This window comes from Drosophila busckii, chromosome 3R (assembly GCF_011750605.1).
Source record: "Drosophila busckii strain San Diego stock center, stock number 13000-0081.31 chromosome 3R, ASM1175060v1, whole genome shotgun sequence".
In the NCBI taxonomy this organism is placed as follows: domain Eukaryota; kingdom Metazoa; phylum Arthropoda; class Insecta; order Diptera; family Drosophilidae; genus Drosophila; species Drosophila busckii.
Window position 1 is genome coordinate 14,834,970 of NC_046607.1, and position 25,431 is coordinate 14,860,400.

At 41.9% G+C, this 25,431-nt stretch overlaps 3 protein-coding genes across 9 annotated transcripts; 1 reads left to right on the forward strand and 2 right to left on the reverse strand.

The window, feature by feature from the left end:
- Nucleotides 1–137: 137 nt before the first annotated feature.
- LOC108603237 (FK506-binding protein 5) lies at nucleotides 138–12,084 on the reverse strand. 5 transcript variants are annotated; one of them, XM_017991857.2, is made up of 8 exons: nucleotides 8,759–10,193; nucleotides 3,276–3,399; nucleotides 3,131–3,220; nucleotides 2,324–3,074; nucleotides 1,170–1,295; nucleotides 816–1,075; nucleotides 531–753; nucleotides 138–463 (listed from the first exon to the last, which is right to left on the reverse strand). In XM_017991857.2, the coding sequence occupies exons 1-8, from the start codon at nucleotides 9,843–9,845 to the stop codon at nucleotides 263–265; spliced, it is 2,862 nt and encodes a 953-aa protein (XP_017847346.1). In that variant the 5' UTR covers nucleotides 9,846–10,193; the 3' UTR covers nucleotides 138–262. The 5 variants fall into 5 exon arrangements, with proteins under 5 accessions (XP_017847346.1, XP_017847347.1, XP_017847348.1 ...); XM_017991859.2 differs by having other exon boundaries at nucleotides 139–463; nucleotides 9,128–10,185; XM_017991860.1 differs by lacking the exon at nucleotides 8,759–10,193 and adding an exon at nucleotides 11,931–12,084 and having other exon boundaries at nucleotides 144–463.
- LOC108603238 (trichoplein keratin filament-binding protein) lies at nucleotides 395–25,425 on the forward strand. The gene is made up of 2 exons (XM_017991863.1): nucleotides 395–477; nucleotides 23,686–25,425. The coding sequence occupies exon 2, from the start codon at nucleotides 23,691–23,693 to the stop codon at nucleotides 25,215–25,217; it is 1,527 nt and encodes a 508-aa protein (XP_017847352.1). The 5' UTR covers nucleotides 395–477; nucleotides 23,686–23,690; the 3' UTR covers nucleotides 25,218–25,425.
- Nucleotides 13,837–19,923, reverse strand: LOC108603239 (peptidoglycan-recognition protein LB). 3 transcript variants are annotated; one of them, XM_017991864.1, is made up of 3 exons: nucleotides 19,785–19,923; nucleotides 14,242–14,607; nucleotides 13,837–14,181 (listed from the first exon to the last, which is right to left on the reverse strand). In XM_017991864.1, exons 1-3 carry the CDS (start codon nucleotides 19,906–19,908, stop codon nucleotides 13,940–13,942), a joined length of 732 nt encoding a protein of 243 aa, XP_017847353.1. In that variant the 5' UTR covers nucleotides 19,909–19,923; the 3' UTR covers nucleotides 13,837–13,939. The 3 variants fall into 3 exon arrangements, with proteins under 3 accessions (XP_017847353.1, XP_017847354.1, XP_017847355.1); XM_017991865.1 differs by lacking the exon at nucleotides 19,785–19,923 and adding an exon at nucleotides 14,670–14,746; XM_017991866.1 differs by lacking the exon at nucleotides 19,785–19,923 and adding an exon at nucleotides 17,697–17,851 and having other exon boundaries at nucleotides 13,838–14,181.
- Nucleotides 25,426–25,431: the final 6 nt, after the last annotated feature.

Below are 25,431 nucleotides of genomic sequence, written 5' to 3' on the forward strand. Positions count from 1 at the left end.
TAGTGCTTGCTGCTGCTGCTGCACTCTTCACACAAAAACAAAACAAACAAACAAATAACAAATTTTGCCGCTTCAAAGTGAAGCATCCGAAAAAATAAAAGGTGAATATTAATAGATAGTATGCCTTGGGCGTTACATATTTTGAGATATATATATTATATTTAAATACATTGAAAAAGGAACACTACGCAAACAGTAAATAAACACGCTGTTGTTGTACAGTATCCACAATTGTTTCTTTGCGGAGCACCAGCTGTCGCAGCTAGAAACCCAAGTCGGCAATAACGGCATCCAGTTCGTCCTGCAGGTTCGTGGCTCTGGAGCGTACCTGTGAAATCTCATCCTGCAAATTGTCCACATTCGCTTGCAGCAGCACATTGCATTTCTTCATAGCAGCAAAGCGACTTTCGTGCTTCTTCACACGCGGCTCCAGATTGTTCTTCTTGGCAGAGTTGGCGGCGTCCTAATAAAATACAAGTAAGTGCAGTTTTATATATATACTTATGCACAATTATTAATTTGGCACTCACTTCTGACTCGGACTCGCTGGCCGATTCCTCTTCGCTATCCTCGCTTTCTGATTCCTCAGACTCCTCCTCGGATTCAGACTCATTGTCTTCAGCTTCAGCATCGTCCTCTGCACCTTCTTCATCGTCCTTATCCTCGGCATCGACTTCGTCTTCGTCTAGCTTCATTGAGGCTGCCATTTTTTGCACTTCCTTCTCCAATTTCTTGAACTTTTTGTTCTCATCTCTGCAAACAAAACGCAGCGCATTAGCAAACAGACAATGTGCAATTTGTTTATAATAACGCACTTGAGTATAATGTGATTCTTTTTCATGGCCTCCTTAAGCACGTCCTTTTCCTTTTTGGCGGCCTCTTCTTTCACCTTGATCTTGGTAAGTTTGCTGCGCAGCACCTTAACCTCCTTGCCTATGCGCTTCTCGCGTCGCTCGGTTTTCTTCTCCTCAGGCTCATCCGGATCGCTTTCGCTCAGCTCCAGCTCCAGCTCGGGTGAGCTGTCGCGTCCGAAATGCGCATCGCTGGGTCGTCTCGAGCCATCGTATGCAACGCCCTATATTACGCAAATAGATTGCTGAATTACTCAAACATGTCTCGTTACCTTCACTCAGAGGCTGCCCCACTTCGACTGCAGCTTGTGGCATTACCTTATGCAGGCCGTTACTACCGTGATTGTTCAACTGCCCACCGTTGCACTCATCGTAGTCATCGTCATCGTCGTAAGCAAAGCAAAAACTAATATGCGATCTGTTAGTGCCTGGTGTCGCATTGCCCTTATAACAATAGCGATAGCGGTTAATTGGTTAATTTTGTTAATGTTTTTGAGCATGCAAGGCAGCAAAGCTGTTTCGTATCAAGGCTGCCAAGTGGCGTTATTTCAACTTAATTAAGAGTGCATGGGACACTCCACTTAATTTGAAAAATCGCACTTAATTTGAATTGCCAGAGTACTCGTGTTAAGCAAATGTTCCGTCGTGTGTTAGATAAAATTATAATATATGTGTATATTGTCCCCAAGAAATGTGAAACACAGACTAAGCAATGCTAAATAACTATGGTTAATATATTTTGTAATATGATAAACGACTAGTAATACTTCTAACTATTATCAACGTTAAGTCAAAAACTAAAATTCTACTTAACGAGTATCTATTGTATTCTTTATAATGATTGCCACAGCAACTTGCTTGCTCTTAGTTCAAATCTTTTGTTTGCACTATGATTAAAATGTATGAACATTGATACAATTTGTTATAAGTTTTATAGATTTGCTATTCCAAATAGATTTCGCTGTAGCAATTGTTTCTAATTTCAAACTGCTATAATTTTTAAATGAAGCTTTAATATCTAAGACTAAAACTCACAACTGCAATTCTAAGACTTTAAGCAACTTCTAATTGGCCCTACGTGGATCAATTTCTATGTGACGGGTGTAGTGTTGTCAGCTGATGTCTAATTGCTAGAAATGATCTATGTGTGTGCTGCATACGTGTTGGTTGGTGTTGGTGGTCGACAGTCTACTGTCGATAGAGCTACAATCAATGCGAAGCGACTAATTGCAATTTTTTTTATTTAGCTTTGTTAGCTTGGTTTTTACTTTTTAGGCGAGGGCTGGTGGCTCAGACGACGCTGAAAATGTGCGAGAACATATGTGTAGATACATGTGTGGGTTATAACCCGAACAAGTTGCAACTGACAACACCAACACCCCAGTGCCCGCCCACTATCTGGTTTTAAGACTGCTCCACACACACTCACACAATATGGAGCTTGAGTCCTTTTGGACAGTGCTGTCGCTTACCTGCAATGCTGCTGCCAGTTTACGCTCGAGTAATTGTATCTGTCGCTTTTGTTCATCGATTTCCGTTTTGGCCTCGACAAGCAGTTCACTGGTATCGTGATAGTTCTGTTCCACCTCCTTGGACACTTTGCGCGCATCCTCGACCTCACGCTTCAGCGAGTTGACGTATGCCTGCTCGGAGGTGGGCGTGGGATCCATTGTTGCCACAATGACATTCGACCCGTATTCGAGATTCTTTTCGCGCGACTTCTCGCGCTCCAGCTCCGTCTCGAGTGTCCGTATTTTCGCCAGCAGCTTCTTATTCTCACGCTCCTGTGCCTCACGATTGCGCAGCTCCAGCGCCAGCATCTGCTTGGTGCTCTGCAGGTCATCGCGTATCTTGTCAATGTCGTCCAGCTCATCGGGACTCTCCTCGTCAATCGACATGCCCGATGCAATGCTTGGCCTCGAGCTGCCAGCGCCCAGCGCAGCAGCACTGCCCGGTCCCAGCGCATGGCTGCTGGGCGCCTCGCTCAGCATATTTATCTTGGACTGTGACTTGTGCAGCTGCTCCTCGATGGTCATTTGGCGGCGGAACTTGCGCAGACCCTCCAGTATGGGCTTGCTGCGATCATTGGTGCGCGTCGGCTTCAGTTTGATGCCGCCCTGAATCTGCTTGAGCAGCTTATTATGCGAGTTGTCCTTCTCTGTCTCATAGATGAACTTGTCGTCCACCTTGGTCATCGATTTGCATGTCAGTATGGGCTGAGATCTGTGCAAACAGTGCAAAGTAAGCAAAGAGCGGACTAGAAAGTTGAGTCAACTCACCTGTCATTGCAAGTTACATGACGCAGCTTCCTGCCGCTTTCCACCTCCTTCATCATCTCGGACCAGTCGGGACGTCGGCGCGGACGTGTTCTGCAAGTGAAATGCAATTTATAATAGCGCCCGATAAGTTAGTAGTGCAACTTACTTCAGTCTCTCCAGCGTTTTCTTTTGCGTAGCGCTCAGATCGCGCTTCTCGCCCGGCGCCAATGGCGGTGGCGGCGGTGGTGGTGCCTTTGGTACCAGCGATGGCAGCGGCGGCGGTGCAGGAACTGTAAAACGAAACGATTAGCTTGACGGTTAGTGAGGTTTTGGGCAAACTCGTTTTCGTTTACGTATTCGTTAAATTTATGCATCAATTTATTTACATTTATTATTCTTTTTGGCCATCTCTCTTACATATAAATATATATATATAAATAAAAAGTAAAGTAAATCGTTTAGCGCTGCTTGCACTTGCGGTTATTAAATATAATTTTAATTTAATGAGTTTGCAATTTGTGTCAGTTGTTTGCGCAAAGTTCTCGCCACAGGCCATACATATCAATTGGATTTGTGGGCGAAATGGAGAAGTGCGCGGGGCAAGTTAAGCTAAGGGACTTTAGTCCCTTTGGCGGATGTTGCACGCTGCTGTTGCTGCCGTTGCTGCTGCTGCCACCGCTGCTGGCTGCTGTTGTAGATTGAAAAGTTACTGCCGTAACTGCTGTCCGTGGCCAAAGTCAGCCGTACAGTGTTTTATTGCTTTAACACCCCACCCAAACATCCGTAGCGTGGATGGGGCATGTGGCATGGGGCATGGCAGGCAGCGATGGCACAACTTTGATTGCATTTTGTTGTATTTTTTTGTACTTTGTGCTTGTGCTTGTGCGAGTCTCGCTTGGCTCGCTTTTGGTTTAGTTAGTTAGTTTTAAAATCTTCGATGCTGATGGGCAATGGCAACGCCAATGGCGGCGGCCAAGTCGATGCGCTTGCGGGCTTCTTTTGTTAACGAGGGCAATTAGTTTGAAATGCTTTCTTTTTGCGCTGCCTGCGCTGCTAATAAACTTACAGTTAAATTGTTAGCTCTGCTAGCGAACTTTAATTTGCAACTTAAACAAAACACAACTGCAGCAACAGCAGCAGCAGCAGCAGCAGAAACAGCAACAGCCTCTGTGACTTTATAATTAGCAATCGAACAACTTTATTAAAATGCTTTGCATATCGACCCACCCAACCCACTCATCCGCTCTCAAAGTCATGTTTACACATACAACTTGGCTGTATAGCTTACTTGGCAATCTTTGCATTGTTGCTGAGCTCTTTGCGCTTGGGTTTTCATTCTTTGTTGTGTTTTTTTATTTGTACAGGTTGCTGTTGTTGTTGTTACTTGGTGTAAAAGTCAAACAACTGCTTAAGACAATGGCGTGCACGTCGTTGTGAAGTGATGAAAAGCTGACAAATCTGTTAATTAGCTTTGTCTGAATGAACCCAAAGTCAGCAGCAGCCCAAGCAGCAGTCAATCCCAGCGACTGAGCAGCAACAAGCTCGAGCTCGAGCACAGCTGCTTTGTCTTGCGCCCCCGTTTTAATACGACCCGACTCTTGGCTCCGCTACCTTTTGCGTTGGCTGCCTCGAACGTGCGCACCCGAGTCTCTAGTTGCGCCTGGCTGAATCCTGCACTTAATCTTTAAGTGGTTGACTGCCTTTTGCGGCAAGCTGCGTAGCTGTGTTGCTGCTGCATTAGTCTTAGGTATGCTCAAAAACTAATCCCACAACCTGTGTGCTGGGGCTTAGCTGAATGCGAATTGGTATCAGCGCCAAAACTTGATTATTGTCTAGCGCGCGATCTAACGTTGCATGTTAATGAACTGCGCCTTGTGTCTTGTGGGTGCTTTTTACTTCTGTTTTTGTCTCGCTGATTAAAATACGTGGTCAACGTTTCCAGCTGGCAGTTGGGAATGGAGTTCAGCCAATTGAGTGCACGTTTAGTAAGTTTCGCTTAATTCGTTTTAGTAATTTATGGCAAAGCTCTGCTAAAGCGGCATCCTAAATCAGGCTGCTCTCCCCACCCCACCCCAAGGCAACTAAGAGACAAAAAGCAAGGAAAACAACAGAGAAAAAAACAGAAACAGAAACTTAACCAAAGCACTTTCGTGGAAGGGTGTTTGTGTCGAGGCTGCAGATAAAACTCTTCATTCATTCATTCATGTCGACAAAATTATTTCTTATTTAAATAAAATGCTGAGCAAAACGACTCGCTCTCCCCCTCTCGATCTCTCCCTAGCAAGTTGCTACCCACTTAATATACCGCAAAGCCCGCACTTACAGAACGGGCAGAAAATGAATAGCGCGGGGTATGTAAACATAAATTTTGTTGAACGTCACCGCCACCCCAACCCCTCACTTAGTACTCGCTTTTAGTGCCTGCGCATATATATACTATATATATATATATATTTGTAGCTGGCTGCAGCTTGAGCTTGGAGCTGCTGCCGCTCATTGTGTTATCATCAACAGAAAATATTCTATGCATGCACAAATGTTGCCGTTGTCATTGAATCACGCTGGGCCGAGTGAGAGCTGTGGGTGGGTCTTAGCTATGAGCACTACCGCATTAGCATGTAACTCTCCGCTTGATGACTGACTTTGCTGCTTTTGTCTGATGATGAAGCGCTCTGTAGCTCTCTGCCATATTTTACAGTTTTACCCACCCAAGCCCACCACAACAAGACCGGGCTGCCATACAAGCTGCTGACTGTTGTTAATCCTGACGGGTTTACAGGCGCCTGATTAACGTTTCTCATCTTGTTAATAACTATTGCCGGCTCATTTGTGGCCCGAGCCAAGCAATCACGCCAGCCTAACTAAATAACCAGCATGTTGTGTGGCCAGAGAGCTTAAATTTATCTTGCGTATCATATTGTTGCTTTAAATTTCAGCTTTAAGTGTCTCGCTCAATTAGTTGAATTTAAAGGCAATTATATTATGCATACGCCATGTTGTGCGTTTGCGTTTGCGTGTGCGTGTGTGTCTGTCTTTCATTGTTATAGACATCAATTTAGGCCACGCAATGTCTAACTTTCAAATGGCCTAATCATCTTTTATGTTCGCTGATGTACCCAACAGACGGCTGCACCTATTGAAGGTTGACATTTCTAATGGCGTAGCGCGTGTCTCAGGCTTAAACGAACCGAAAAGCATAACTAGAGCAAAAAGGCAGCACCAGCAGCAGCAGCAAGTATACATAGCTTCTATATATTCATTATATATGCGCGTTTAAGTGTATATATATAGTATAGGCTATCTCATTTAAATAAAAGAAAAAATATATATAGACATTTCTTTTTCTACTTTTTTTTTTTTTTGCTGTCCAGTCGCTTGTCCTTTTGACTGCTTTGAAGAAGTCTTGGGCGCCTTTATTTGGTTTTATATTTTGTCGTTTTTTAGTGCGGATATTTGAATATAAATGGCACATTTAGTCAGACTATATCAAGCACATTGCCATATATCTTTGTCCTTAGCCCAACGACCACTTTCAGTTTTCAGTTTCACTGTTTTAGCCTCTTGCTGTCCTTTTTGATATACGCTGCTTTTTATATCGATAGTTATGCTGTTTTGGTTTCTGCTTTAAAGGCAACCGGAAGCTTGAGACCCCCGCTCTGCACCCGTTGAGCGATGAATGCGCTGTCTTTAAAACATTCCGCTTTATGTTGTAGTTTTGACACAATGAGCAATAATCATGAATTTTACTTAGATCATAAAAAAGAAAAAAAACAAACGAAACAAAACCAGCAGCAGCAGCCGCCAAGTAGGCAGAAAGACGAACTGAGTCAACGTCGTCCAAGCACATTAAATAAATGTTTTTCTTTCTGTGTCTCTCTCTCTGTGTGTTCATTGTTGCCTTTCTCTGTATGCTACTCTTTATCAAAATAAAGGCACAAGGAGTATTAACAGCGCAGTCAGCGCTTAACAGTGCGCTGTTAATTTCAGAAGCTGCTGTTAAGCTTATGCTACTCAATGAATTGTGAAATTTATTTAATGAGTAACTGCTAGTCGCAATCGCTGGCGCTTTGCTGTTTGTTTTTTGTTTCTTTTTTTTATGATGCGACAGCTTTAAAGGACAAACGCTGGGACGAACAGCGGTTGCCATTTTGCTTAGTGACCTACCATTCCCATTCATTTGCCATTTCCATAAAAAAAAGAGGGAAAACCCGACTCTCGAACTTGTGCCTTTATTTGTGTGTTATCCTCGCAAGATTAGGACGCATTTGCGGTCACGTTATTGCCCACTGATTAGGACATGCCGCAACTCGAGTTAACTGCCTCACACGTAACCTTTTTGTTGCACACCCCTCGCATCCCACCAACTTGAGTGTGGGTGGCCCTTGCTGCGAGGCATGCATTTCAATTTGTTAAGTTATGCAACTTACTGTTATTATTTTCTCAATTTGTTGCCACACACAGCAGCCGGCAGCCAAAATGCATTAGAGAATTGCTTGCTAATTGGGCAAAGATATTGCTCTATGAGACTTTTGTGTATCAATCAATTTGCTGCTGCCTTTTGTCGTTCAAAAATAAAAACTGCACACACGCTTTGCGCCTCTTTCACCTCTTGCGGCTCACTGCACAGCACTCACTAAAAATTTATTAAATAAAATATGTTATTTATATTGCTTTTATAGCCTTGTTTTTGTATGCGAATTGTATGTGGCTTTATGCGCATTGTTGTTCTTGTTTGAGAGCCACAAATTTTTGACGAAATGTTTTGTGCACATTCATAAATGAATATGCAGCTGCATATATATGCATATATCCAAATACATATTATAAACACTTGGTGCGTTTTTTGCGCTGCAACGAAATGGGCAACAGACATCTCGACACCAAAGCTGAGAGAGATGCGCCACATTGACGCAAATGCCTAATTTGTCATGCATAGCTGCATAGCCGTATTTTGGAATTGAAAATCTAATGGGCTTTGGCTGCTAGCAGCTTGAATTCAGAGCTACTGGGGTAATTGACATAAGCCTTAAATGGATTTTGGATTTAAATGTCAAATCAAATTGACAAATCAATTTCCATTATAGTAGCCAATTAGCTAGGTCACAACCTCTAACTGTCAAGTAAGCTTCAATATTTTATCGATTAAAAGCATAATAAATATGCTCACTCACTTCAATTGGCTTAAGCTCTTTTTATATTAGAGCACACACACTCACGCGCTCATCTCTGAAGCGCACACTCATATCACTCATACGCTACGTTTGCCGCACTGTCGCTTTATTTGCACTATGACGTCTGTCGGCCTTGCCTTACGCCACCACCAGCACCACCACCACCATCATCATTTCCTTTGTGCCTCATTTTTACACAAGCTGTCGCATATAAAAGAGCAGCGCGCCTGCAGCTGCTGCTGGGTGGAGGCGAAGGGCAAAGCACACAAACTCAGTCCAATGCAACAGACGCGCAGCGCTGAATATCAAATATTGTATAGCAAATTATACGCATTGCCTGTTAGATATTTTAGACATTAGAGAAGCGTCAAATATTTACAGCGTTTTTGTTTATGTGGTTGTTCCATTAGCGTTGTTAATCGGGGTAATTAGCTTCCATTGGGCTGAGAGAGAGAGTGCAGAGCACCGGACGACTTACCGCTCTTGATGCTCGGTTCGCGCTTTATTGAGGGCGCTTTCCTCAGGGTCTTGGTCTTGAACTCGGGCTTGGGTTCTTCTTTGGGTTCTTTGAGTATTTCATCGACTTTGGGTACCTTTTTCAACACTGGCCGTATTTTAAGCAGATTGTCGCTGCTCTTGCTGGGCAGCGGCTTCTCCTCGCGCTTCACATGCCGCAATTTGGGCTTTTCAAGCTTGAAGCGCAAGCGACGCTCACGCTCCTCCTCAGTTTCGCCCTCGACGGCCTCGTCATCATCCTCGGGTGCTATTTTCTTACTCGACTTATCACGCTTGACCACAACGCTGCGCAATTTGGGTTTCTCTAATTCGAAACGCTGTGTCAACTCACTTTCCTTTTGCTCCGGTCGTTTGTTCGTCTGCGTGGGACGCAGCTGAGCGGCCTTTTTCACATGCTCCGGCACCTTGTCCTCCACAGTGTTGTCCTCGTCGTCGTCATCGTCATCAGTCTCTTCAGACTCGCTTTCCTCTTCGCTTTCTTCTTCTTCGCTCTCCTCCTCGGACTCCTCTTCGGTTTCCTCCTCTTCACTTTCCTCTTCTTCGGATTCAGACTCAGGCGGTGGCGTTGGCTCTTTCTTTTTGGCTGCAGGCTTCTTTGTTGCTACGCTGCTTGCCGCTGCTGCTTTCTTCACAGGCTCTGGCGCCTTTTTGCTTGGCGGCTCAGCTGCTTTCTTGGCTGCTGCTGTCACTGGTTTCTTCACAGGCTCTGCAGCTGCTTTCTTTGCTGGCTCTGCCTTCTTTACAGGCTCTGCAACAGTTTTCTTTGCTGGCTCCGTTTTCTTTGCTGGCTCAGCTGTCTTTGTACCCGCTGCTGCTTTCGCTTTGCTGTTTGTTGTTGTTGCTGCTGTTGCTGCTGCGGGCTTTTCACCATTCTCCTTGGCTGCCGCAGCCTTTTTGGCCCAAGGCGTTGTCACTGGCTTGCTGGCGCTTGAAGTTGCATCCTCCTTAACCCATGGCGGACGAAATGTTGTGCGTCCGGTGGAGCTGCCGCTGCTGCCGGCGCCACTCCCGGCACTTGTTGTTGTGCTGCGGGGCGTCACGAAGGGCATTTCAACTCAACAACTGTTTTCCGTTTCGTTAATTCTCCAGGGGTCGTTGGCGTGCTCTCGTTCTCGTTGTGACTGTAGCTAAACTTTTCTCGCTCTTCCGCCGCCCACTCTGCGTCGTCGACGTCGTCGTCGTCGTCGTCTATTTGCACACACTTTTTAAATAATTTTCTGTTATATTTTTTTTTACTTATATTTCGTTATTGTTGCTGTTGTTGATGAAAACATAAAACTTTGCACATTAGCACCAAACGTTGTTGGGTGACGGCGACTGCGTCGGCCAAGAACGGAAAAGCGCTTCACTTGGCCTCAGCCCCACGCCCACTTGCCACTTGTCCAAAAGTTATTTCAAATTGCTGTATTTTTCTATTTTTTTTTTGTTTAAATTTATATTTTGTGCTCACGCGTGCGTGTGTGTGTGTGTGTATTTATTTAAAAATCTTGTGCCAGCGATGAGCAACAGCTGTTTAAAATATTTTCAATTCAATTCGTGTATATTTGGGTATGTTTCATTTCAATGTTATTTTTAACTACATGCGCTCATTAGCCGTTTATCTATTTGTTGTTGTTGTTGTTGCAGCTTATTAGCCAAATGTAGGCCTTTGTGTCATACAATTGTTAAGCCAATGAAAGTTCAGAGTGTGAGTAGCAATAACTGTTGAACTGTTGAATTGCTCTTTGGCTCAATTGATTGCACGGAATTTTCCCGCTAGCTATTCGGCTTGCTCTAGATACCAATGCGTACTCTCGTCTGCATATCCAGCTAACTAACAGATACACATATGCACTACAACAACAACAACAACAAAGACAACAATTGGGAATAGCGCAGCAAACAATTTGCTTTGCCACTGACTCTCCGATATGTAAAAGGCGAAAATATTTAATTTTAGGTTCTTTGCGCTCGCCATGAGCAAAGTGTCGGAGAATCAAACAACAACAGTGTTGAAAATATCTCTGGCTCTGGCGCTTTCGTCTTTTTGCCTTTTCGGCACTGCCTCGTTTCACAAAGTATACAAAAAAGCAAAAATGAAAAAAAGAAAAAACGAAAATAAATAAATAAAGAGCCAAAACGAATGAAATCCAAATTTGTTTCATTCCATTGCGAGTTTCCATGACTTTTTTTTTATATGCTTCGTTTTCATTTCTATAGCTCGAGTGACGGCATTTGCAAATTTTTACAAAAAGCAAATTTCCAAAAAAATAAAAGAACAAAATGAAATGAAATGTATTCTCGCCTACGTAGGAACCGTGGCGTTAATTAAACATGATATGCAAATTCGAGCATAAAGACATTTGTATAAACTTTGGCGCATTGCATTTAAACATTTGCAATGTGTATAATTGAAATTGAAATTGAAACATTTTAAATAATTTTATAGTCAGCGTATTAATTTGTTGAATTATATAGGCCACACGTTCTGCCATTTACAGACGAATTATATTGAATTATATATATAGTGGACACTATACACCCACACACACACACACACAGACACAGTGGAACCACAGAACGAACACTGCTCAAAATTTATCTCGCTCGACACGCTGTGCGCCTATGACGGCGTTTCAAAAACTAAATTCATGTATTTTTAACAGCAGCCTAAAATGCTTGAAAAATTCGAAAAACAAATTTACAAAAACGAAAAAATTTGTGTTTTTGAGAGAGAGTGAGCAACAGTGTGTGCGTGTGTGTGTGTGTGTGGCGCTCTCAAAAATAATGAAATGAAAATTGTACATTTTATTATGATTTGTTGCTACTTGTTGTTGTTGTTGTTGTTGTTGTTGTTGGTCAACATAATATTTTTAGCATCCCGACAGTTTGGCGCTCAATGCTCAGCCAATTGACCTTACAGCAGGTGCAGCATAGTTCAATGAAACTGGAATTATGATTTATATATAGCATATATAATCTGCTTATAGTATAGCTGCTGTTTGCTGTTTGTTTCGAGTTGAACGCATTCGCTTATCAAGGGTCTGTGTGTTTTCGCTTAAACATTTTAATTGCTGCTTAATTACGCAAGTTTGCGTTTTGCGTGGGAAGTTCTTGTTTCATAGGAAGGGATGGGATGGGGTGGGGTGTCTTACCCTGCGATAAAAACCATTCGTCTAGAAAATCCAAACCCATTAGTGCCCGCTGTGTCTATTTTATTATTGCTGATAATATGTATTGGATGAATTTTCTTTTGTCGTGCAATATTTACATTGTCGCCCAGTTGTCGCTGTGCTGTGCTTTAAGTTTATAGTACGCTTGCTTGTATTACAATTGGCAACTGATTGCGCTATGCTAATTCATTTATCGGCTAGTGCGTGACTTTATTTTTAGTACTAGACCGCATATCGATTAGACCGCCAGTGTAAGTAAGCAATCAAAATATACCCACGACAATAATTGGCTAGTGAAGTAGCCACCGCCACTAAGATAATAAAGAGTGGAAACTCCAGAGAAACAATTATATTGTAATAAGTGCAGAAGCAACGAGTGAATGAATGATAAGAAGTCGGCAACAAAAGGCCGAAAGGATGCTTCAGTCAAATGAAGAATATTTCAATTAAAGTATGAATGCAAATAATGAGAAGTAGCATTAAAAGTAATGCAAATGAGCTTAAGGCCGCACTGCAGACGACAATTTGATAAATAAGAGAAGCTTGAGAGAGCCACAAAAGAAACAAAAAGAAAACAGCATGTGGCAATAATTGAGCACAGCCAGTATACAAATACCCTTTGTATATTTTGCTACCTGTATAAAAATTGAAGCTTCAATATATACAAATTAGTTATGCGATTAATTTTGGGCTAAGAGTGCAGTCACTTCTTTACTATTTCTAATCAAAATTAAATACTGCAAAGCATACTGTAACTAGTTTAGTTTTAGACTAGCTTAAGCATTGACTTTAGGCCCTAGCCTTAATCTCGACTTGCCAGCTTGATCAAAAGTTCTACTGTTATCGCTTTGCCTCTAACTTTGACTTAAAATTATAAAAATTGCAAAGTGTATAAGATTAAGCGAAACCCAAGCACAAAGTAACTTGCCTAATCCCCTTGATTAGCATATCATTAAATTTGATATAAAATGACAGCTTCAGCTTCAATAAGCTTGTCCTCAACGCCTAAAACAAAAACATTGCTACTCTGCTCTAATTAATTTTCATGTTATTTAACGCCTGACGCTTTTATTGCTGCTGCAAATATAATTTTTGTCTATTTGGCAAAGCAATTTAAAAATTATACAATTTATTGCACACACGCAGGCAGACACAAATAATCGTTTGATAATTTAACACTGTCAAATGCAAAACTATTTTAATTTAAAGGTTTGCATTATTTCCTAAAATGTATGTGAGCGCTTTTATTTTAATTTAAATCATTCCCAGCTGCCAAGTGCTGCATATTTTTGTGCGCTAAAGAGTATCTGGGAAATCTATTGCATAGCTTACGGCATTTGTTTAAAAATAAAACATGTTTATTTATTATGGCTTATCGCTTGAATGGCTATGCTCTCAAACTTTAATAAACAAGTTGAATTTAATATAGTTATGGCTCGGAAATTTTATCTGCATTCTGCATCAACAAGCAGCAAAGTTCAATAAACAGACAGAACTATCTAAATAACAATTGTTGTTGCATAGTTATAAATATTGCTGCCACTATCAAAGTAAAAATCAATAAAAAATACAAAAATTGATAAAAAACTTTTGCATAAATGTGTGTATTTGTTTGTTTGCTTGCTTGTTTGCTTTCGTTTCCTGTTTCCGGCTGCTTGTCAGTTTGGTACGCATCATGACAAGTTGAAAAGTTGCCATGACTCTCGCGCTCTCTCACTCGTAAATCAATTTGATGAGCATAGACTATTTGCAGCAACTGTAACCGACAGCGCATACAAATAAAAAAAGTAACACTAATTAAAAGCATTTGCAAAGGCAAATTTAATTGCAATCAAATTGCTATTTGTTTGCAAAGCATTTTTTTTAATTAAATGCAGACAAAGGCTGCCATTTTTTATTATAAATGTATGTAGATAAAGTTTGTTTTATTTGCAACTTAATAAATACTGTTTGTGGATTCCACTAGTTGTCACCATTAGCTTCTATAAATATTAAACCTTCTTTGCTAGGTCATGCTGTGAAGGCAGAGCAGGCAGCGCTATGGGCGGGGTTGTGATATTTGTAAAGTGCGGCCAGCTGCTAATTTCCTTGAACAGTCGACCGCCTGGACATTCCGTCTCACGCACTTGCCGATGACCCAGCAGCTTATAGGCGGCATCGATGTAGCCCTGCGCAACACCAAAGGCAATCAGATCCTTTGCAGCTTGCAGCATATTCGCAGGCGGGAGTTCAGCTACCAAAAGTCAAGAAATCAATTAGTTAGTTAATTGGCAAGTTTGGGGCTTTGACTTACTGCGCCAGTCGCCTATAAAGACAATGCCCACACTCTTGTCATTGTACTTGGGCGAGTGCGCGCCAACAACATTAAATCCACGTCCTGTATAGATCATGCCATCGCCGCCAATGCCAAAGCTGTAGCCAATGTCATTCCAGCCGCGATCCACTTGATGAAAGTTCTGCATGTCGCGCATGCTGCGCATGCAGTCCGGCGTATTGAAGCAGGCAGCTGGTATATAAGAATGATGTATGATAACATACGGCGCGGGTCCAGTGAAGTAGTCCACTTGCTTGGGCGCGCGTGCGCCCCAATCCGCGCGTGACAAAAGCTGCGAGCTATGCACGCCTTCGCTAACGCTCGCCTCCATATGCTGGCCCACACCTGCAAGCAAAAAAAAAGCGCAAACGTTTAGTTTGTTCAGCCAATAAGCGTACTTTATTTACAGTTTATGCTGTGTGTGTGTGAGTGTTTGGCCAAAAAGTTTGTTAACATTAATTGCAGCAGTTGTTTAACTTTGAATTTATCGACACGCTGCTTAAGTTTGTAGCGCGTGTTGCTTTGCGCTCAAGTCGCGCGCACATTCCATTGATAACTTATTGGAGCGGCTACGCCTGTGCCCGGGGGGGAACTTTGCTTTAGCTGGTGTGTCCAACGAGGTGAGAACGCGCACTGAACGCGCGTCTTCAATAAAAATTCCCCCCACGAACAGACGCGCGACTGAGAGTTGCGAGCTGAGCGACGTATTAAGCAAAGAGTTTTATAGAGATTAGCAGAGAGAGACAGAGAGAGCGAGAGAGCGAAGCAGCTGCTGCTTAATAGCTCGAAACAAGTCAATGAGCTTGGCTTTGCTTAATATGCATATATAATATATATATATATTATACAGATTTCACAGTGTTTGACGCAAATAATGCTTTGCCAAACGTGTCAATTAATTAACCGGCTCGCTATACATACGTATGTGTGCGTGTGTGTGTGTTAATGATTCACTTTGTTTGCTTAAGCTTTGCATAAAAATGCATTTAATGCCTAAATAGCTGATATGCCAATTTTTATGATAAGAAATGCTTAACTTTTGGCGTCGATAACAATTAAGTCAACATTTTTTTTATTTATGTGTTTTATTTAGACGCTGATGTGTTTACTGTGACTTGCATTATTATAATTTGCAGTTATTTTCCATTCGGTTAACAGGTGTCAATATGCATCAGCTCAACTTTTTGGCGACCACGCCCCACAGTCATAAATGCAAATGTTTTGCAGCAAAACTAAATCATGCAAACTGCATTTAATGTCAGCCATGAAGCTTGGCTGCCTTGGTTTGGCATTTAAATGCATACGGAAACTTAAAACGGGGCGCAAGTTTGTTGAGTTGAAAGTTGCGTTTCAGCACTCGACTTTCTAATTAAAATTTGGTTAGGAAATATATTTTTGCTGCTATCCTGTGTGTGTGTGTGTGTGTTGGCAGCATAAATTCTTGCCAGCAAATAGGCAAACGGCCCGGGATCAGTGGAAAGTCTATTGGCATAGTGTGCGTGCTTGAATAATAAACAGAGCATACTGGCAAATCGCTGTGTGGTCGTGAGTGGGCGTGTGCCTGCCTTGTGGTGGGCGTGGCAGTAGGCAGGTGCTGGCAAATACATTTTGTGTTTAATTTATGCCGCTTTGGCTGCTGTTGTTGCTTTTGAGTGTTACATGTTAATTACGTTTATGTATATGTATATATATTCTTATATGCATGTACCGTTAAGCTGTCAACACACACACCCACACACACACACAGTCACACACATACCAATACATCGAAATTAAACTGTAGCCCAACACGCTTCTCTAATCGTTCGCCCTAATTACGCGGCGTAATAAAGTAAACATTAAACTCGTTGTGCTAATCAATGTTGCAAAACTTTCGACACACACACACATACACATAGATAGATGTGCTCGTATTACTCAAAAAATAGTTTAGCGTGTGCTGCTTAATAATTAGCAGGGCGTAGTCTCATGCCCTAACGAAATTTGTAATTTGATTTAAGTGCACAAAATTGACTTTTGCCTAAGCCTTGGAGCCTAAGCGTCGAGATTTCTTTGATAATTTACTTGCTGCATTATCGAGTTGATGCTTGTTAGTTTGTTGGCCTGTCGCATAATTGAAACATTCAATTTATTCAATTTTATCACAGCCCCCTGCAATGTTCGCCACACGCTAATTGTTTGTTTTTAATCAAGCGAAGCATATAAAATATGTTTTATGAACACACAGACGCATACACACACAAACAGACGAATACGCACACATGTACACACACATTGCGCGCAAAAATGCTGTACAGTGAACATTCTATATAAGCAACTAAGCGTAAGCTATTGTTAAGCAATGATTTTTATAAAGCAGAAGAGAGTCTAAATTGAAAAATAAGTTCACTTTGAGAATTGAATATATTTTATAATATAATATATTTAATATATGTAAATAACATATTCGAAAAAAAGATCATTTAAATTTTAATAATTGCTTTTTTCAGATTTTTTCTAAATAACAAAATAAGTTTTGAAAGAAAGAAGAAAGTTTTTTATATAGAATTTAAAAAAAAAAATCAGAATTGAGTACATTTTATAATATAATATTTTATATAATATGTATATATTAGTAGCAGTTTTATTAGATAAAATATTCGAAACGAAAAATATCATTGAATATAAATTGCAAATTTTATTAGTTTACTAATTTTCTAAGCCTTCATTTAATTTTCAACGCAATGCACACTCTAATTTTGTTGTTCATTTTTATGAATGAATGAAAAATATCGAAGGGTAATTGTTGGCTGCTATTCGCTTATATATAACGCTCACTGTAATAGTCAAATTCAAGTTATTATACAAATATTATGGTTTTGACAGTACGGCGTTTTATTCTATGCTATTATCAAAAATTATGCCATGGCTGACACAAACAAAATAAAAACATTTAAGCCAAACAATAAAAGGCCAACTGGGATTTATGCTACTCTCTGCTAAATAATTACTAGTTTAAGCCAACAGAGAGATAGAGAGTAAAATTTCAACTGAATTGCAACACATAATAAATGCAGCGAAGCATAAAAGCGACAGTTGCATTGAAATTGTTGCAACCTGCGTTCGTTTGGTTATTTGGGTGTCAATAATTGTGGGTGACATGTTGCTGTTTAAATAAATGCAATTAATTTTGCGCAAAATCTGATATTTACATTTATGAATTTATATGCAAATAATACAAATTAATTTAATATGCAGCAGACAGAGTGTGGCTGTGTGTGTGTGTCACAGGGTGAGCCAAGTGTAGCTGGTGCCAAGCTTATTGGAAGGTGACAGGCGCGCAGACAGTTTTGATAAGCAGCTAAATGGCTACGCGTGTGTGTGTGTTTGTGTGCGTGTGTGTGTGTCTATTTATTTCAGGGGCAATGCGATAAGGCGGCTCTTTGCACACTTACCCATCATAGATAGCAGAAGTAATCCAAGTGCTGGCATTATTTTGCAGCTGTTATGGCGCGTAATTTGTCAAATTATTTAGGAACTTTTTATTTTGTTTTATATTCGCACAATGTGACTTTTTATATGCTTGTGTGTGTGTTAGGAACTTTGTTTGTTTTAGTTGATTATAGTTAATTTTTTGATGTTTGCTAAAAATGTAAATTTGTTTTTATTTTTTTGTGGCAAGAATTGAGCAAATTTTGATAGTCGAGGTCGCTGACGCGATTAAACAATGTTCACATGCTGCTGGCCCTGAGCGTTCGCCTGTTGATTGAATATTGAGCGCTGTGTCTTTTATTTCCTTTTTCGCTCGCTTTTTTTTATTGTGCTTTGGCTGAAGCACAAGCGCGAATTGTGCCGCAACATAAGGGCGCACTGTTGTTTATAGACAGCAATTTTTTTCGGATTGCTGTCGACGGCGACGTTAGCGTCGCTGCTGGCGGCGCAAAGTGTTTTTATTTTTTCGTGAAATCGCATGAAATTATTTTTATCAAGCAGCAATAATAGCACGGAACGCCGCACAGTGGTGGCAACTAAATAAAACTAAGTTGCCAACTCAAAATAATGAGCTCAGCACAAAATTGAACACGTTTACTCTACGCATTGGCCCACAGTAATGAGCGTCGACGTCGACGTGAGCGTCAGCGCTGCTGTCGATCGTTGATTGCTTGCCGCTCTCTCGCTCTTTGCTGCTCTGCCGCGCTCACTTCCGCTCTGCGCAGCTCTCGCTTATGCTGAGATGATAAAGTTGTTATCAGCTGTTGGCGGCGCTTCGGCAATTAATGCCGCTTACCAGTTTCGGCAAAGTGAGAGCGCCTAAAGGTTAATTATAATATGCACACTCGATCGATCGATCGATTGATCGTTCGTTTATTCGTAGCGTGTGAATTACACTGCAATGTGCAAATTTATCGACCTCTTTCTGAACTGAATTTGACTTTCTCGTTGCTGCGGTACTTTTTGCTGCCTGTTGTGTTTATTCAATGCAGACGGGTATTTTTTTATGGCTGTGTCCCCTGTGTAAGGCCAATGTATCCCGCTGTGTATATCTAAATCTAATCAATTTGAACTTTGTTGCCTATTAGATAATGACACATGTTTGCTTAGTCAGTGCTAAAACATCATGTAGTTTAAATTTATCTATGATTAAGCTACGCTACTGTATTATAAACAAAGCTATATCAATCAGTTGTGAGTGTTTGATAAGATATTTGGGGCGTCAAGGTCATTAGTGCGAATTTGATAAGCAATCGAATCGTTTTTCTTTGCAGTTTTGAATTTGGGATTTACCATTAATGAGCCAAAGATTTTGCCTCATTGGTTCACCAAGTATTTTTCTTTAACCAGCCGGTTGCGCTGGCTGCTGGGGATGCCCCCTGTGCTGTATTTAAAGGGGAAGCACTCGGCAAATATATCTGTTAAATTGCTTTAGTAAATGCGTTGAGATTTGATAGACAAATTAACAAACGTTCGCCATACACATTTAGTTGTCAATGCTAAAATATGACTGACTACACTTCAATGCTGAGCATGCTTATAAACTGTTTAACTTTGTTGGCTACTCAAAGCTGTCTACGCTGATAACTGTCTCTGATTGAGTTTTAGCCATTTACTAATATAAACTTGTTCGATATGTATCTGTATTGTAGTTGAAATTAATTTGATTTAAGCTTATCAAGTGTGTTGGCTTCATATTGTCGACATGCTGTTCATGGGTTTATTTAATATTGTAGTTAATATAGAGTACTCTCTGCTAAGCTGACTTAAGTGCGTGTGGCTGTGTGTGTGTGTGTGAGTTGGGCGGGGGAATTACCGCAGCCTCCATATGGCCGTAATTTCATCAAAAGGAAACTGGAGTCATTTACCAACGAATATTTTGGTTGTCTGTGTATTTATGTGTGTGTGTGGCAAGGTAAACACGCAAGCAGCACGCCCTTGCTACAGCCGCATTATTTATTCTATTTTCCAGAGGCGTGAGGTGTGCGGAGGGAACTTCACATAGATACATTGAATAGTTGAAATAGTTGTATTGTTGGCACGGTACTTACCACAAAATGTACTAAACGCCAGTTCTTGTGTTTGCTTAATTTGTTGTTGTTGTTGTTGTTGCGCTTTGGTGTTTATTAGTTGAGCTCCACACCCCAGTAGACAGCCAGACCGCTCGTCGCCCATGTTTCGCTTAACTAACAATTCTGCAAAACCGCTAACAGCAAAATCAGCCGAAAAAACAAAAGCACCAGCCAAGAGTGCCGAAAGTGCTAAAAGTCGTAGTCAACGCCGATGTCGTTAAATGCCATCGATTAATATTTTTTGTTGCCTTGGGTTAGGGTATAGATGTGTACTTGAAATAATTCAATAAACTTGGCCATAAGTATGTACGATTTATTAAGTTGAAAAACAAATTTATGACGTACAGCAAAGTTATGAAAAGTTTGCCAAAGCTCTTTTATTTTCATAGCACACGTGGCTCACACGTAGGCGGCTCGAACAGAATTATTTATAATTCGCTTTAACAATTTAATACGCTGATTGCACAATTGGCATATAATTAAATCAAATGTAAATGAAATAAATGCAGTTTAAAAAATATGCAGCGCTGTCTGGAGATGAACGCGGAACTAAAGCGTATATTAAGTATACGCATATTAGACATGCGGCGGCAGAGTTTCTAGGAAAAATATTTGAATAAAAATGAAAAGTGTGTCAGCTTGCAGCTGATTTTAGACTGATTATATATAATAATACTAAATATGTGGTTTCAACAAAAAAAAAGCCCCTTTGAGCAAATGCTAACAAATTAATCTTAAGTGTATTGAACTGAACTTTTTATTGTACTAATCGCCTAAGAGAGCAACTGTTAATAACTTGTGGTAGTCTTGTTAACTATTTTATGGCGTTTGCTTAGCAAGCATAAAGGCAACTGCCATGTCAACTATTTTAAATATATAGCGCATTCAATTGTCGTCTAGTTTGAGCTTGACTGCGATAGCAAACTGATTTTATATATATTGTTATTATTTTTTTTTTCTTTGCTAAATTTACAATGCAGCTGTTGGTTAATCGCACATCTTATCAGAGTATTAAGTGTGACTGTTAACTGTGGCTTGGCACGCTCTAGGCACAGAGACAGGCCATTGTTCGAGTTGGGGGTATTCACCAAGGTACTGAGCAGCACATTATCTGAAACTTTTTCGTGCACATAGCGCTTAGATAATGACAAGCGTGTATTACAATTAGCAAAAGTAATTGCGAATTATTTGTTCAAGCAGGCGTTAGGCAATATTAACCCACTGGTTCGCATATGGAAACTGCTTTGTTAATTAATGGACGTTGCTGTTGCCCAGGACAACACTAATACACACATATATATAGCTCAATGTGTGTGCATGTGTGTGTGTGGGCAGGAAAAGTTTTGTCAGGCACAACTCATCAGTTGTTGCTTACTGTCGCCTATATCATTGCCGCAGCGGATTAGTAATGCTAGCGGTGGCTTCGGCTGGGCGTGGCTGCTGCTGCTACATATATGTGTCAAGATCTGGGTTGACTGGCTTCACGACACGCACATGCCATATATTAAGTAAGGCACACACACACACACACACATAAAATGACAAACGATTTGCGTTGCGCGTAAATTGAAAAGCGCTGAGCCTGTAAGATTGCAACAGGACTAACGCCAGTCGGATTGAGAGGGGGAGGGGTGTGGCGGTCTCGAATGTTGGCAGCTCTGGCGACAGCAGCGACTTGCCTCTGATTGTGCTTGTTTGGCTGTTTGTTATGGCTGCCTGTATGTCTGGATGTCTTGCTTACACATAGACAAGACTCAAACGCACGCTACGCCCCCCGCTCCTCTCTCAGCCTGGCTGTATGCCAAAACTTTGGCAAAGTATTCAAATTAAAATTTCAATTAAGGAAGTGAATTTGTGTGTGTGCCGTGCCGAAAGTGTATTAAGTCTATTAGGATGGCATCTTGGCATTTGAGCTGCGACTGCTACTGCTGCTGCTGCCTGTCGATTGAAATATGTGGGCGTGCACACGTGTGTGTGTGTGTGTGTCTCTGTGGGGCGTGGCACACCAAACAACCCAAATATGTTCGCACCGTTATTTGATTTATTGCCAAAGTTTTGTCACTCACATGACATAAGCAGTACTTTGGTGTGGAATATGCAATATTTTGCGCCAACATTGTGAATTTTAAATCAGCCAAACTGTTGCGGCATGTGGCATGTGCTGCTGCTGCTGCTGCTGCTGCGTGCCACAGTGGGCATTATTAATAATGTAATCAATTTGTAAACAATTTGGCATATATCAATGCGCTTCGTGTGCGCCATAAATCTTCTGCGAAATTAGCTAAGCCCGCCAACAGTTTGCCGCTCCACTCTGCCAGCCTCTGCTATTGTGTCCACGTCAATTTGCATCCTTCGCTGCCGGAACAAAACGTTGCTGCGTGCGTAGCAGCAGCACCAGTCGAGCCTCTGACATATTGCAACGGGGCCATGTTGATGGATGGACGCACTTTGCTTGCCCTCTATCTGTAGTTGGCGTTGATGTCGGACAGAGAGCGAGTGAGAGGCCAGCGCCATGTGGCAGCTTTGGCTTGGTTTGGTTTGCTTGGTTCGTTGGCTCGCTGATTTCGAGGCTGCCTGGCCTGGCCTGGGCAGTTAGTGACAGCTGCGGTATTGTCTGCACGCCGCTGACAACAAAAAAAACCAAAAATCCAGAGCGCGACACATTCGTCGCAATCGCAGCATAGCTAATATGACCCAAACTACCAAACCGCGTTGAGCTTGTGTAACGCTTTAAATCCGAGCAGCTTAAATCAGTCCTCAAATTGCGTGTGCTAAAAATAAGCGCATTTTATATTTAAATCATACACGAGAGCAGCGTCAGCTATGGAAAGAAATATTCAATCGCTTCGAAATGCGCTTACATTAATGTAAATCGGCTGACAGTTATAAGAGTTAAAGCTTTTTTAATAAATGAAAATACAAATTGAATAAAGCGCGTGTATAATATTTTGTTTAAATGTATGAATTATTGATAATCGCTTCTGAATCGCCTGATCCGCATGGTAACGATCAGGCGATTTATTATTTAAATTCGAAAATTTAATTTCAATTCACAAAACTGAAACACAAGATTAGAGCAGCCGATGATATTGCTGTCTTTCAGGCAGTTAATGAACATTTTTATTTATATTATTAAAGCTTAGAATAAATCCTAGATAAATGAGCGAAAACCTGAAGAATATTCCTATGAACGACTTACAACTTTTCATTAGCAGATTGATCGTTTCATTGCATTGAGTTCAAATTTGTGTATTTCATTCTATATCGCATAATGTGCCATATTGACTCAAATGGTATTGAAATTTAAACAATTTTAAATCACATAAATTCGCTTATTTTTGTTACACACTGTGCATTAAGTTTTAATAAGCAAACCACTAAAGTTGGCTGTGGCTAAAATAATCGCTAGTACTACAGCGAACTGTTGGAACTGTTGGCAATTAGCCTAGAAATTCCACAACACATCCGCACATATGTCTGTAAAGTTAAACTCTTTTATAAATCAATTTGTGCAAAATACAACAACAACAACAACAATAACAGCGAACTAGTGTGCGGGGCTTGCAAAATGTTTTGTTTGTTTGCTTTGCGTCAGTTTTGTACTTTTTTCAACAGAAATATTTCCCTGCGGTCTTGCGGGGGTTTCCATCTGCAGCAGCTCGTTGTTTTTGTTGCTTATATTTTTATTTGCTTTTTATTGTAGCTTAGGCATGTTTTATACTCGCTCTGGGTCAAATGCGAGCTTTAGAGCTGAGAGCGTGACGAGCGCTCGCTCGTGCGTGATTTGAACTTTATGTCAAACTTAATTCTAGTCTAAATGCTCATTTAACTGCCGCAGCAGCTCATTTAAAACTTTATTTTATTGTCGTCTGCCTTGCAGCTACTATGTCGGGACGCCTCAATCATCAGCATGCGTACTACGCCTGGCGACGCGAGCAGGAGCACAACCGCGTGCAGGCGACGAAGGAGGTGAATCGCTACTACGATCATTGGGGGCAGGTGACGTCGCGCTTTGAGAACTGGACCAACAAGGAGTATTATGACAAGGCCGAGCAGAAGCTGCAGACGCGCAAGGATCAGCAGCAGAAGCAGCAGGAGCTGGAGGCGCGTCGCGGCAAACTGCGTCAGCTGCTGGACACGGACAACGATGCGTATGATGTGGAGCTGGGACGCAAGCGTCGCCCCAGAGAGGCGCCCAACGATTTGAAGACACTGGAGCGTGTCAATCAAACACTCAAGGAGCAGGAGCAGCTGAAGCGCAAGCTGGAAATGGAGGCCAAGCTGTATGGACGCTGGCGTCATGGCGTCGATGATGAGCAGCTGCTGTACAAGTCCAAGTCGGACAACGAGGTGCTGGCCAAGCTCAACTGGCTGGACAAGCAAATAGCAGAGCAGCAAAAGCGCGAGGAGCAGGAGGCGCTGGCCGCCGAGCGTCAGCTGCAGCTGCAGCAGGAGCTGAGCCGCACCGAGGAGACGCGCAAGGAGCGCGAGTTGATACGCGAGCAGGAAGTGAAGGAGCTTCGCGCGCTGCAGGAGACGCACGTCTCGGAGCTGAAGCAGCGCCAGCAGCAGGCCGAAAAGCTCAAAGAGGAGGAGCAACACTTTCGCGTCTTTCTCAGCGAGCTGGAGAAGGAAAAGGAGCTGCTGGAGGAGAGCACTGCGCTAATGATACAGCAGCCCGACATGAGTCAGGCCTACAATTTGAAGAAGATCAAGATCTATATACGCAATCGCAGCGAGTCCTTTCGCAAGCAAATCTCACTGTGCCTGGACATACTCGAGCGCATAGCCAAGTATGCGTTCAAGCCGGAGCAGCTGCAGCAGCTCATGGCCAAGTACAAGGAGCAGCTGGAAAACGAAGTGCTGGCCTATGCACAAATCGAGGCTATGTACGAGTCCGAGGCCAAGTACAATCTGCAGCGCTGTGAGGAAAACTGGCGTGAGCTGCATTTGCAGCGCTTTAGCGAAATCAACAAGTTCATTGAACAAGAGCAGCAATCGCTTAGCGCCATGCTGCGCGAAAATCTGGCCGAGCAGCAGTCGCTTGTAGAATTACGCTCCACTCATCTCACAGGCATAGAGCAAACCAACAAGCAATTAGAGCAGCTTAACAACCAAGCACAGCCCGAGGCCATAGACTGCGCTGCTGACTTAGCCAGCAATGCCAGCTCGGCCACTGTCCTGCCGCCAGCCAGCAGCCATGTTGAGCTGGCTGCGGTCAGCTCGGATGACCAATTGCCCAAGGTGACCAGCTCGTTTAGCAATCTCAATCTCGATGTCTGGCAGAACATGCAGGCTGTGCATGGCGGCGTCGACTCGCCCACACTCAACAAGACGCGCTCCATGAATGTGGTCACATCTCAAACAGCTGTGCCACCGAAATTCGCACGCAAGCGAGTGGCCTGGACTTAGCCTGGACTCGCTCTCAATTATTTCTAGTTCATGCACGCATGCAATTCAAATTTTAAATGTATTACAATTAAGCTCTAGCTGTGCTGTTTAACAATTAATTATTAAATATGTGTGTGTGTGTGTGTGCGTGTATAATGTAAAACTTATTTAAGCTACTTTGCCTAAAGAACTGATATGGGCTTGAGTAAATTACTAAATTATTACAATATGTATT